Consider the following 14,450-nt stretch of genomic DNA (forward strand, 5'->3'; position numbering starts at 1 on the left):
TGTGTATGTGTGTGTGTATATGTGTGTGCTATTGGTGTGGATATTTTTAAAAATATACACGTTTTCCCTATATATCTTAAAATATTTGTGTAATTTGTATATTTTTTATTTTTTTGAAAGTACCTGGATTAAATCCTACTTGGTCAACGAGGCATTTAAAACATATATATTGCTAGTTTGAGTTTCTTAATACTTCTTTAGCATTTGTCCTGTTATGTTCACAAGAGGTCTGGCTTTTAATTTACAACTCTCTTTGTTTAATTTTAGTATTAAGGCTATACTAGCATCAAAAATGAGTTGGGACATGAGATTTTGTCTCTTCTTACAATCTTTAAAATAGTTTATATTGAATAGAGGTTATTTGTTCCTTGGAGTTATAATATCTCTAATAAAATAGTGTGGACATGCTGCTTTTTCAAACAGATATTTGGCTACTGATTTAATTTCCTTTTCTTCTTGAGATGTTTGAGAACTTACATTTGCATGGAGAATTACTTACTTTATTTTCTAATTGATTGCATACGTTTTTATAGATGTATCTTATAATTTTATTTATTTCATATTTCAATAGTATATTTATACAGTTTAAAGATCTAAAGATTTTGAATTTTCTTCTATCCTTGTCCCCAAGACACCAGTTCCATTTCCCATCAACAAACTTCTATATTGGTTTATTTTGTGTCCTTTCAGAAATATTTAATACATACACCAGTAGAAATATATTTTCTTATATTGTTATTCTTAGGCAAATGGTACATATTATATATATTCTTGTGTATATTACTTTTTTCACTCAGTAGTATGTGTTGGGAAGGAAACTGTTCACGTCAGTGCACAGAAAGTGTCCTCATTTATTCTAGAGCTGCATAATATTTCTTACTCTGGACATATCACAATTCATTTAAGAAATTTAATGGAAGGGTGGAGAGCTGGACTCTTGGTTTCCAATTGGTTGTGATCTTGGGGTCGTGGGACTCTGCACTTGGCTGGGAGTCTGCCTCGGATTCTTTCTCCCTCCCCCTCTACCCCTCCCCATCTTGTGCTCTCTCTCTCTAAAATAAATAAATAAAATCTTAAAAAAATTAATGGGAATTTAAGTGGTATATACTCTTTTGCTATTAAAATGGTACTGCCATAGGTAGCTTACCTATACATCTTTTCCCTTTTATGGGAGTATATATGTGGAATAAATCCCCCAAGGTAGAAATTCTGGGTCGAAGGGAATGTACATTTCTACTTTTGGTAGGTATTAAAGTATACTCTATAGGAGTTGTACAATTTATGTGCCTCCTAAAAATGTAAGAGCGCCCATTTCTTCACAACCTCTCCAGCAAGTGTTTAATGAAATGTGTGGCCCTTTGTAACCATCAGTGTGGGTTTTGTTTACATCTCTCTTATCCCAGGAATGCTAAGCATTTCTGTGCATATAAAATTTTATATATTTGTATCTCTTTTTCTGTAAGCTGTCTGTTCATATCCTTTGCAAAATTTTCTGTTTTGTTTTTTTTTTAATGATTTCCTCATAATCTGTAGGGCCTATGTAGCTACATTATGGAAATTAGCTCTTTGTGATATGTGGCAATACTTTTCCCAGTTTTTCAATTGAGGTATGTGTGTGTGTGTGTGTATATATATATATATATATATATACATATATATGTGTGTGTGTGTGTATATATATATATATATATATGACCAAATATATATATATTTGGTCATAAATAGTGCTTGAATTTTATGTGTTTGAATTTATCAGACAAATTTTTATAAAGCTTCAGGGTTTGTGTCAGGTTGGAATTATCTTACTCTGAGCTTATAAAAAAATCCCCATGTTTTTTATTACTTTAGGGGTTTTATTTTTTACATCAACATGTTTAATTCATTTGTAATTATTCCTGATGTAGAGTGAGGTATGGATCTGATTTTATTGTTTTTCTGGATGGTTACCAAGTGTCTATCTTTTCTGTATTGATTTGGGGGGCCACTTTTATCATAATAAACACAGCTCCTGTGTTGGACTACATCTGGACTCATTTCTTGGTTTCATTGATTAGCCTGTGTATTTCGGTGATGGCCTTACAATATTTCAAATACTGAGGCTCTCTTTGTGTGGCTAGCTTCCCTCATTCTTCTTTTCCAGAAATACTCTGGAGATATATTTTATACATATGAACTTCATAATTATTTTGCCTAGTTTTAAAAAGCTTCCTGCTGGTGCATTAAATTTACAGAGTAATTTAGGGAAAATTGTTTGGGCATTACAAGTCAGTAGTCCTTGGGGGTCAATTTGTTCTGGGACCCGGATATTAATGATTCCTATAGAAAAAATTAAAATGAAGTCTCTGCTTCAAACAAAAATAAATCTTGGATGGATTGAAAAGAAAACCTAATGAGAAAAGCAAACATCTTTATATTCTTTAGGAGCATTTAACTGAGTTATTTTAAAAGATTTATTTATTTACTTGAGAGACATTGAGAAAGAGAGAAATTGCATGTGCAGTGGGGTCAGGGAGCAGAGGGAGAGGGAGAGAAAAACTCCACGCAGACTCCAGGCTGAGCACAGAGCCCAGCATGGGGCTTGATCTCAAGACTCTGAGATCATGACCTGAGCTGAAACTAAGAGTCAGTCAACTGATTGTGCCACCCAGGTGCCCCCTTAGGAGCGTTTTAAAGTTTTCTTCATATACCTCTTACACATTTATCTGTAAGTTTATGTAAGGCTTTCTTATTTTTTTGTTGCTACTATATATATATATATATATATATATATATTTTTTTTTTTTTTTAACTTATGAAAGCTCTTGAGTTCTGTGAATTAATTTTGTAACAGAAGACTCTGGTGAATTCAAATTTTTTGGTAGTAGTTTTTTAGTTGATTCTCCTGAGTTTCAAGTAGAACCTTATCAATAGCAAACAGTTATGATTTCAACTCCTTTTTACAATTTAATACCGTATTTCTTGGTGGGTTTTTGTTTTTGTTTTTGTTTTTGCCTCTCATTTAATCGCATTAGCTGGCATCTCAGAATATTAAATCCCAGTGCTGACAGTGGGCATTTCTTTTCCGTGATTTCAATTGGAGTGATTCCCACAGAAAGCATAATGCTGGACTTGGGACGAATGTAAATATGGACTATTGTGTTAAGGAAGTACATATATATTATGATTTTACTGAGAATTTAAATTCTAGAGGTTGAAATTTGTCAAATGCCCTTTCAACATCTATGGTGATGTTCATGAGATTTTTCTCCTCGGATCTATTAATTATATTAATAAAATCCCTAATATTGATTACTTTTTCATTCCTCTTGGTCATAGTATACTATTCTACTGTGCTACTGGATTCAGTTTGTTAATATTTAATTAGGATTTTTGAGTGGACATGAGTGAGACTTGTTAGTATTTTTCCCTTTTGTACACAATATTTACTGTGTTGTTGGTGTTGATATTAAATCTATTTTATATACAAATTTAGTTTTTCTTCTTTTCACATGCTCTGGAATCATGCAACATCACAATATGTCTCCATAGAGTGTTTTTTTTTTAAAGATTTTAATTAATTTATTTATTTGACAGAGAGAGAGAGATCACAAGTAGGCAGAGAGATGGGCAGAGAGAGGGGGAAGCAGGATCCCTGCTGAGCAGAGAGCCCCATGCGGGACTCAATCCCAGGACTCCGAGACATGACCTGAACTGAAGGCAAAGGCCCAACCCACTGAGCCACCCAGGCCATCCATAGTGTTTTTAATGTTGTAGGTCTTTTAAAATCTTATCCATTTTCCCATTCAGTAGGTCCATTAACATTTCTAGGTCTTCTGGAATGAATTTTGATAAATTTTATGTTTTGCTAGTTAATCACTCATTTCATTCAACTTTTCAAATGTATTGTGTGGATTCAAGATGATTCTTTCATTTTTTTCCTGGATCTTGGTGGCTTATTTTCTTAAAATATATTTTCCCTATTATTTACTAATTAGATCAGTTAGCAAGTTACCTATTTCATTGTTTTTCCATCTATAACCAGATTTTGAATTTAATGACTAGTTCTGTTATATTTTTGTTTTTATAATTGATTATTTTCTGCTTTTGTCTTCATTCATCTCATTCTACTTGACTTGGTTCTTGTCAACGTGTTGAGGTAGATACATTTATTTTGTATTTCCTTTGTTTACTGTTGTAAGTAATAAGACAGCACTGTTTGAACTATGTGGCAGTTTCTGATATGTGACAGGTCTTTATTATTTTCTAGATGTTTTCGTTTTTACTTGAGTTTCCTTAAGTTATATAAAAGAGAACTTAACAATGTAATGCAGTAGTAGCTTTCTCCTTTGGGGCTTGTTGTTAATTTCTATTTCTATCGTTGTGTGGTCATGCCTTGTTTGCACTCTCTGCACCTTGAAGAGGAGGTCACTACCTAGACAACTTGATTGAACGCATGGTGTCTATGTGTTTGTGTATATGTACTCCCTGCATATCTACTGCACGTACAACTTGGTTTTTTACCTCTTCATCTTTTATATCTTCTGTCCTCTTTGATGTGTAACACAATCCTGGGACGTGGTAGGAATTCAATAAAAGCTAGACTTTTATTATTTTAAAAGGTAATGAGAGATTTTCTTAATTTTGAAGTTTGACCAGAAAATGAGGCTTGTTCCTTGGTCAGCATCTAGCAGGAAGGAAAGACTGTGCTCAATGTGTCGCACTCACTTTGAGGGTCACACCTTGGTGTTGGCTTTGGGCAGTTCTCGGGCAAGTTGTTGGCACTTCAAAAGTGTAGACTTTCACACGTTTGGCAAACTTCTGAGATACTTCCCTCTCCACAAGGGTAAACATGCTCAGTAAAGGTGGAAAAAAAAATTTTTTTTTTACATTTATCAAACAAACAACACAAACCAAACAGTCCAACATTCAATGTCATTTGAAAACCATCTACAGCTTTACTGGGGTTTCCCAGAGGATGTCCGTGGGACTCCAGTTCATAATCGAACATCAAACTTGTAATATTCTTCTCTCCTGCTGATTCTCTTCTTGTCTCTCCCATTCTCTGGAGGCAACTAAAATCACTCCTCTGCTCTTCTCTCCAGATGCCCCCAAAGCTTATTCTCTCTCCATCCCTGTCATGGATTCTGCTCATTTTTCCTCCTCCCTGCTTTTCCAGATGTATGTCTTGCTGCTTCCCTCACCCCATCTGCCATGTTGTTTCTTTTCTTCCACAATACAAGCTGCCAGTCTGTCTTACTGTGCTTCCTGTCCATCAATGATGTGTGTCTATTACCCTGATCATTATAAAGAAATTACAAAATGGGGTACAAGATTGTCAAATGCAGAATTTTTCTTAGAAAAATCCAGAACGAGGTTTTAAAAATACTCATACATTATAAATTTTTATCCCAATTAAATGTTTTTGTAGGTAAGACTTCTTAACATGTAAGGGAGATAAGATTGCATGTATTTGTGAAAATATTCTCTTCCATTTGTAGGAAGTCAGTAGGGTTTGGTTTTTATTCCTGAGACGGAGGTTTGTTTTTCTTCCTAAGAAGGACTAAATTTGTACAATGAATTGCTTTGCAGTCAAAAGAAGGTGCATTTATCGTCAGAGATTCCAGACATTTGGGATCCTACACAATTTCTGTGTTTATAAAAGCTAGAAGGTAAGCAACTGTGATTTTGATCACTTTAGAGGTAAAAATCCTTGGGACAGTCTTATGGAGACACTTGTCACATGGAGAAAGAGATATCACAGAACAGGAGACTGTTGGCCTGGAAGTTAGTACAACTGATTGGTATGAGTTGCCTTCCTAACGAGCTCTGTGTGTGACATTGATAAATTAATGGGACTTGTCCCATCTCCTTTCCTCAACCACAAGGAAGTTGGCTTGGTGGTAGCAGGTAGTGGCGGTGCTTTCCTCATATCCCTTGGTTTACCTTGGGGTTTACCCATAGAGTGTTCTGCATTGAGAAAGCTTCTTGTGCCTTCCTACTGGAGGGTGTTCTCTGGCTGTGGGAACTTGTGGTCCCCAAGGGTAGACTTGTGGTGCTTGAGAATTAGCATCCTAAGAGTAGCCCTCCATCAAGGAGGAATGGAAGATTAGCCTTTCAGCTCCTTTGGATTTTTGTGGGACAATTCTCAGACGTGTTCCACAGTCTCTCGGGGCTGCCCAGAGTCCCCGTAGCTCACAGCAAACCCGTTTATCAACATACTCTGGGTTTTCCTCCTTTCTTTGTTTCATATCTCCTTACGTCCTTCACAGTAAAATTATTCACTTACTGAACTTATACTGATATTCAACAAAATACTTATAAGTGTCCCTAATGGGCTCTTCTGTTTTGGACACTGGAGTTGTGCACTCAACAACTTTGGCTGGAGTTATGTTCGAATCTAAGGACCCAGTAAGATGGCTCAGGAATTTAGCCAGTGGTGACAAGGTACTAGTTGACTAACTAGTCAACTAACAAGTTGACTAACTGCAGCATGTAGTGTCCCTAGGATAAACGTTTCAGAGGTGGAGTCCTGTTGCTTCACGAAATTTGACTAAGTTTCAAAGTGGTCTTTTGCTTGTTTACTAATTCACATTCTATTGACTGTAGGAATATGGAGGCTACCATCAAACATTACCAGATTAAAAAGAATGACTCAGGACAGTGGTACGTGGCTGAGAGACACCTCTTTCAATCAATCCCTGACTTGATCTGGTATCACCAGCACAATGCGGCAGGTAAGTCAGGAGCTTCAGGCTGGGAGAGTCAGGGAGCCTGGCCCCCCAAAGCAGGCAATGCGTCTTTGGTCTCAGACACTTTAACAGGAACGAATACCCCTGCAGAGATCTGTAAGTGCTTGAAATACAACCTGTGTTCTGAATAATTCTCCTCATTGATGCTTCTTTGTTTTTCTAGTCAGGGGCTAAGAAGTAGGTTTTTTTTTTTTTTTACATTTCTGCCAGGTTAGAAAAATGATAGCTGGGAGAAAAGCAAAAGGCAATGTAATCCCAATGCATTTGTTCTGGAAATTTCCATAGGGCTAAGTGTAATGGAATTTCAAGTGCCCTCAATAATCATGCTTCCTTCTCTCTTTGCCCCCATAAATTCACTCTCTACTTCAATCGTACAGAAAATAGCCCTTACATATCTTATTCTCTGTTCCTTCCTGTTTTGGAGATTGCAAAAAGCTGTATAGGACACAGCTTTTCACAGTTAGAATTTGACTTAAATAAAGCAGAGGCATCATTTAACCCCCTTCCCCAGGTGTTGTTTGCAGCAGTTGTTAATTTTGCAAATTTATCTATGGAAAGATAACAGATTCCAGAAAGTTCCACCACAATTATAATCACAGCTCTGGCCTTCGTCCTCCCCCAACCTGTCCTGGACCACTTTGAACACAGGGGGAATCTTCTTACCTCAACATTATAGAATTTGGAACCCACTGTAACTTTTCATATTATTTTGACTTGTTGCCATACAGTACTTTTTAAGATTTCTCTCAAGAGAAGTTGTGTTGACCAAAAAAAAAAAAAAAAATCCTTTTGAAAAAGGACCACTTTTCCATTACGCTAGTTCTAAATATCAAGAGTAAATCCAAGGAAGTTTTTATCCATTTTGGGGATGAGTCCACATGGATATTCCAGACGGTCTCTGGGAGTTTGTTTAGACGGAAGTAGCAGTGGGTCTGAGTGGGACCAGGGAGGAGGTATTCGTTTCTAGAGATAGAAACCCTTAGAATCAGGAGATCAGTTCTGAGTTTTTTTCTTCACAGTCCTCTTTTCCTTCCCTTCAAAGAAAAAGTTTAAGAAACAAAGTGCTTATGCTGGTGTGGTTAAAAAAATACTAAGATCAGGATGTGCTGACATGAAGAGATGTTAGCGATAAGTTGTTTAGTAAAGAGAAAAAAGTGCAAAGCAGTATATGAGAATAGAGTTCCACTTTTGTAAACAAAAATACACACATGTGTGCATAGAAAAATTCTGTTGAAGTTTAGTTAATAATTTTTAAACTGAAAAGATTATAACGAACTACAAATTTAATGTTTGCCTCTGGGAAATGACGTGGGGGGGCGGTAAGGGAAGCTTTTATTTTCTGCCTTATGAGATTGCTTTAGGGTTTGATGTTTTTGCTACGGTGTACATGAATTATTCTTATAATGCATAAAAGATCACTTTTTTAAAAGATTATTTATTTATTTATTTGACAGAGAGAGCCATCACAAGTAGGCAGAGAGGCAGGCAGAGAGAGAGAGAGGGAGAAGCAGGCTTCCCGCCAAGCAGAGAGCCCAATGTGGGGCTCGATCCCAGGACCCTGAGATCATGACCTGAGCTGAAGACAGAGACTTTAACCCACTGAGCCACGCAGGCGCCCCAAAGATGATGTTTAAAAAGAAAAAAACTGGATCAGGGTGCCTGGGTGGCTTGGTTCTTTAAGCGTCTGCCTTCAGCTCAAGTCATGATCCCAGGGTCCTGGGATCCAATCTGATGTGGGGCTCCCTGCTTCCATTCCCTCTGCCGCTCTCCTGCTTTTGCGCTCTCTCTGTCAAATAGATAAATAAAATCTAAAAAAAAAAAAAGAGAGAAAAAATGATTTAAACAAAACAACAACAACAAAAAGAAAAACTTCCAAGTATAGCCATATTTATTAGGGAGAAAAGCAAGTACAGAAGATATAGGAAAATAAGAAGAAGGATGATAAGGGGAAGGGAATGGGATCCAGAAACAGCGATGTTTATTGAAGACTTACTTTGGGCCCGACCCTATTCTGAGCATTTTTAATGTGTACTTATTTATTTAATCTTCGGAATGATCCTGAGAAGTAGGTGCTGTTGGTAGCTCTGTCTTACAGATGAAGAAACTGAGGCATGGGTGGTACATATGATTACACAGTTAGTAAGCATTTGTGCTGAGATTTGAACTCAAAGAATCCTTGAGACCATTGGAACCAATGAACCCACTGGCTCCAGAGTTTGCTCTCAATGACTGCGGTAGCTTCCAGAAAGACACAGGTCATATCACTGGAGGGTACTTTGGAGGGTCCAGTTTCAGAGGAGGCTGTGAATCAGAGCCCATGACTATCTTGTTGACTTTCTTTCTTCTGGTCAATTTAGTCATGACAATCCATCTCTTTCCCAGAAGAAAGGACAGTGCCAAGAGAGTGACTTCTTTCCATCAGAGAGGTCATTCAACTGGTAGTAAATCACAGAGTAAAATGTTTAGCAAATAAGAACTTTGAAAATTAGAAGAAAGTGTTAGGGTCTTAAAGAAATTCCTCATTATGTTCTGTATTGAGATCAGGTGTGTAGAGTCCCAACTCGATGAGGACTCTAACTTCAGCTAGGTCTTCACTGTGAAGTATCCTCTCCTGTTCTCTCTTCAAACTTTTACCATTCTTCTCAAGGCCCCTTTTCCAATATTATTCATTACCCTATCAAGAAACCCCTAGCTGTCCACTTCATTAAGAAAACTGAAGCCACCTGTCATGAATTGCCTCAATCTTGTCCTCTGGCTACCAAGCTGTCGTCTTTGTCTCACTCCTTCCAGTGGTAGCAAGGCTGAGCCTATGCTCCTGTTCCCTCCTCTCCTCTCCTGCTAGGACCACCAACCGTCCACTCTTCCTTTCTCTCCTGTATCTCATCCATTTCTTCTTACTTTCTCCCCTAACCCTGTAAACATCCTTAAGAAACGCCAAAAAACAAAGCCCTCCCTTGGTCCTTTCTTCTTTTAGATATTGGTCTTCAAAATCACAATTTTAGAAGATCGTGTCCACATCCATTGTGTCCATTTGGTCATTTGCCATTTGCTTTTCAAATGTCTGCAGTCTGGCTTCTGCCTCTGGTGCCTCCATTGCCCAACATCTTACCAGTGACCCCCATATTGACCTATAGGGTGATGCTTTCTGTTCTTCTATTTTTCAAGTCCTCTGTCACCCCTTGAAACTCCCTGCTTTCCAGACATTTTGACATTGCCTTTTCTCATTCTCGAATTCAGATCATTCCTTAAAGTTCTTCCCAATGGGTCTTACTTCTACTCTTCCCTTAAACATTGGTATTCTGCAGGGATCTGTCCCTGATCACTCGTCTCCTCACTCTAGACTTTTCTCTTTGCAGAATTCTTCTGCCCGATAGTCCCAGGCACTTGCAATCCTACGGGCCCTGAATCAGTGATGGTATGGAACTCTTCATCTTAACCACTGCTTTTGCTCCAAACCTACTCTTACTGTTGTCTATTTCAGATAATAGTGTCAGCATCCTGCCAGTTACAGGGGCTGGAAACAGGAGTCACAAGAGATGATCTCATTATCCTTAATGGATAACTTCTTTCCTCCTCCCCTTCCCCTCTGTCTCCTCCCCTTCCCTTCCCTTCCCCCATTCTTCCCCTCCCTCTCTTTTATTACTCTTCCCCTTCCCCTGCCTCCTCCTTCTCCTCCTCCTCCTCCTTCTCTTCAGTTATTAGAAAACTTTCTTTTATTGAAGTGTATTTACCATGCAATAGTATATTCAGTGGTTCAACATTTATATAGTGATTCAACATTTATATACATTGCAAAGTGGTTACCACAATAAATCTAGCTACCATCTGTCACCATACAAAGTTATCACATATTATTAACTATATACCCTATGCTATACATTGCATCCCCTACAAAAAATTTATCTTTTAATCTTTCCTTATTTTGCCAATCCTACCACCCCCAGCCTCTTACTTTAGCAACCAACAGATTGTTCTGTTTCTATGAGTATGTTTCTGTTTTGTTTTGTTTTCTTGCTTTTTTTTTTTTCAGATTTCACATAGAAGTGAATTCATACAGTATCGGTCTTTTTCTCTCTGATTTTTTCACTTAATCTAATACTTTCTAGGTCAATCCACGTTGTTGTAAGTGGCAAGATTTTATTCTTTCTTATGGCTGAAGGCTATTTCATTATTCCAGCCATATATTCTTTATCTGTTCATCTATCAGTAGACACTAAGGTTGCTTCTGTATTTTTTCTGTTTAAATAATGCTGCAGTGAACATAAGGGTGCATATGTCTCTTCAAATTAGTGGTTTTTTTTTTTTTTAATTTCTTTGGAGAAATACCCGGAAGTGGAATTGCTGGATGGTATGGTAGTTTTATTTTTAGTTTTTTGAGGCACCTCTACACTGTTTTCCATGGTGACCACAGCGTTTTGTATTCCCACCAACAGTGCATGAGGATTCTCTTTGCTTTGCATCTCTTTACTTCGCCAACACTTGTTATTTCTTGTCTGATTGGTACTAGCCATTCCAACAGGTATGAGGTGATACCTCATTGTGTATTTGATTTGCATTTCCCTGATGATGAGGAATGCTGAGTAGCTTTTCATGTATCTGATGACCATCTGTATGTCTTTTGGGGGAAATATTTACTTGGGTCCTCTGTCCATTTTTTACATTGGATTGTTTGGTCTTTTTTTTTTTTTTATTGAGTTGTTTGAATTCTTTATGTATTTTGGGTATTGCTTCTTTTCAGTCATAATATTTGCAAATACCTTCTGCCATTCAAGTTGGTTGCCATTTTGTTTTGTTGATGGTTTCCTTCACTGTGCAAAAGCTTTTTAGTTTGATGTAGTCCCATTTGTCTATTTTTGCTTTTGTTGACTTTGCCGAAGGAGACAGATGAAAAAAATATTGCTTAGACTGATGTCCAAGAGCTTATTACCTATGGTTTCTTCTGGGCGTTTGATATTTTCTGGTTTTACACTTAAGTCTTTAATGCATTTTGAGTGTATGTGTTTGTGTGTATTTGTGTGTGTAGTATAAAAAAGTGGTCTACTTTCATTTTTTGCCTATAATTGTCCAGTTTTCCCAGCACTACTTATTAAAGAGACCTTTGATGGGGATCTTTTCACCATTTATGTGTTTGTCTTCTTTGTCAAAGATTAACTGACCATAGAAACTTGGGTTTATTTCTGGGCTTTCTATTCTATTCCATTGTTCCGTGTGTCTGTTTTTGTGCCAGTAACATACTGTTTCAATTCTTATAGCTTTGTAGTATAGTTTGAAATCAGGGAGCGTGATACTTCCAGCTTTTTTTCTCTCTCAAGACTGCTTTGGTTATTCAGAGCCTTTTGTGATTCCAGACAAATTTTAGTACTATTTGTTCTAGAACTTTCATTTAATTATCAAGTGCAATGAATTTCATATCCAAGTATGTCTCATATAGGTTCCTGCTTCTCTTTGTCTCCCAGCGCTGCTCTAATCATTGCTCACTTGGACAACCATAATGGCCCCTTAACTGGTCTTGCCTTCAATGTTGACTTCATCTCAATCCATCCTCTATGCTGACATCAGAATGAACTACCAAAAATGTAAATTTGACCATGCTTCTCCCTTATTTGGGAACTCTCCATGGCTCCTTCCCACTTGCTGGATGATATAATGTTCCCTAACATGGCTTATAAGACCCATCATAACCAGAATATTACCTACGTCTCAAGTGTAATTTCTTGCCTCTTCTATCTCTCACCTTTTGCTCAAGTAGCACATCCTGCTTATCTCTATGTATCATCTCATGCTTTACTTCTGCCTGGGCTGTTCCTCACAGATTCTCTTCATGGGTTAACTCCATTTGTCGTATTCATCTCAGGGATCATTTCCTTCCAGAAGACTTCTTTGAATCCAAAAATGTGTGAGGTGCTGTGTCTTAGAGCGTCTTGTGTTTCCCCAGCCCAGGTTCTACTCCTTTTATATTAGAATTGCCTTTCTCTGCCTGTCTCCCCTCACTGAGATGGAGCCCCTGAGTACAGAGTCCTAACCTTATTCATCTTCAGTCCTCCAGAATCTTGGAGATCTACCTAGAAGACTGTCTTGCTCTTCTTGCTCTTTCTGTCTTGCTCTTCCTTTCTTTTCTTACACTGGCCACATTTGTTTCTGTCTTCCAGACTTTGCACATGCTGTTTCATCTGCCTGGAAAGCTTTTCTTCCTGATCTTTGTAAGACGACTCCTTGTCAATGAACGTCAGCATAGCTGTCATCTTGTCAGAAAGGCCTTCCTTGAGCACCCACTCGATAGAAGCTGTATTGTATCTACTCTGCTTAACCTTCATCATCGTCTGCTTTTTCTTATGTGTGTGTGTACTTGTTTATATTTTCTTCTTCTACTAAAAGGTCAGCCTTACAGGAACAGGGACCATAACTGGCTTATTCACTGCCTCATTGTTCTGTCCCACCGTTTAGATGGTGCTTGGCACAAAGCAGTCTCCAAATAAACATTAGTCGAAGAAATAAATAATAAATGTTTGTTGAACTAAATTGAAATTGATGGAACAGAATACTACAGGCTGACCCAATCAAAAGAAGTCTCATTTACTCTACCATGCTCTTAAGAAAGAAAAAAAAGGAAAAACAAAACAAAACAAAACAAAACAAAAAACAACCCAACCACTCTCAAAAAGTGGGATCAGGAAATGGGTACACTTAAACACTGTTGGTGGTTAAATGAATCGGTACAAGTTTTCTATATGTGCTTTGATCAAGAAGTCACATTTTAAGGAATTTATTCTAAGGAGATAATTTGAGAGGTACCTAAAAATTTATGTTCAAAAACATACAGCATTGGGGACCTGGATGGCTCAGTGGGTTAAGCCTCTGCCTTCGGCTCAGGTCATGATCTCAGGGTCCTGGTATCGAGTCCCACATCGGGCTCTCTGCTCAGCAGGGAGCCTGCTTCCCCCCACCCCCACCCTAGGCCTGCCTTTCTGCCTACTTGTGATCTCTGTCAACTAAATAAATAAAATCTTAAAAAAAAAACCCATACAGCATATTTTATAATAGTGGCATCTTAGAAATAACTGAACTCTAATTTATAGTCACTAACATATATCAATGGCATATTGAGTGTAAAACAGTTTCTAGGAAAGCATGTACTTTTCTGTGAAACATATCGAGTGTTTATATGTTTTCAAACACATATATAGAGATCTTTACCAAGGTGTTCATATGAATGATAACAATGCATCTCTGGCTGCTAAGATTTTGTGAGATCTTTTCTTCGTGTTTAAATTTTCTTGGATTTTAAAATGTGTGTCCAATGAGCAAATATTATTTTATGAAAAATGGGGAAAATAAGTAAATAGACTCATGGAGAACACTTTTCTACCTAACTTATTTGAAGACCAACATCATCATCTAGTACACTGGTTTTTTTCTTTTATGTTAGTAAGTGCCGATTAAAATGCCGATTTCTGTCTCTCCCCAGGTCTCATGACCCGTCTCCGCTACCCAGTCGGACTGATGGGCAGCTGTTTGCCAACCACAGCTGGCTTTAGCTATGGTAACGTATGCCCGTGTACCCAAGGGCGACATCAAGTCCAGCAAAGAATCCACCCCAAGTTCCCTCTACGTTTCTTTAAATTCTTAGCTTTTCTGAGATGTCTAGATAGGTTTCCTCTCAAAGTTTAAATCCCCCTTCTGAGATACTTAAATAAAATACATGCATCTCACAAGAGCAATTTA

The 14,450-nt window shown here is 37.6% G+C and overlaps 1 protein-coding gene across 1 annotated transcript in view; it reads left to right on the top strand.

The window, feature by feature from the left end:
• The window catches only part of TXK (TXK tyrosine kinase), a 63,812-nt gene that overhangs the window by 31,733 nt on the left and 17,629 nt on the right, over nt 1-14,450 (top strand). Inside the window, exons 7-9 of the mRNA XM_082728384.1 lie at nt 5,569-5,648; nt 6,586-6,713; nt 14,194-14,268. Of these exons, the coding sequence (XP_082584510.1) occupies nt 5,569-5,648; nt 6,586-6,713; nt 14,194-14,268 (283 nt within the window). The remainder of the gene's footprint in view (nt 1-5,568; nt 5,649-6,585; nt 6,714-14,193; nt 14,269-14,450) is intronic.

This window comes from Mustela nivalis (assembly GCF_964662115.1).
Source record: "Mustela nivalis genome assembly, chromosome: 4".
Classification (NCBI taxonomy): Eukaryota; Metazoa; Chordata; class Mammalia; order Carnivora; family Mustelidae; genus Mustela; species Mustela nivalis.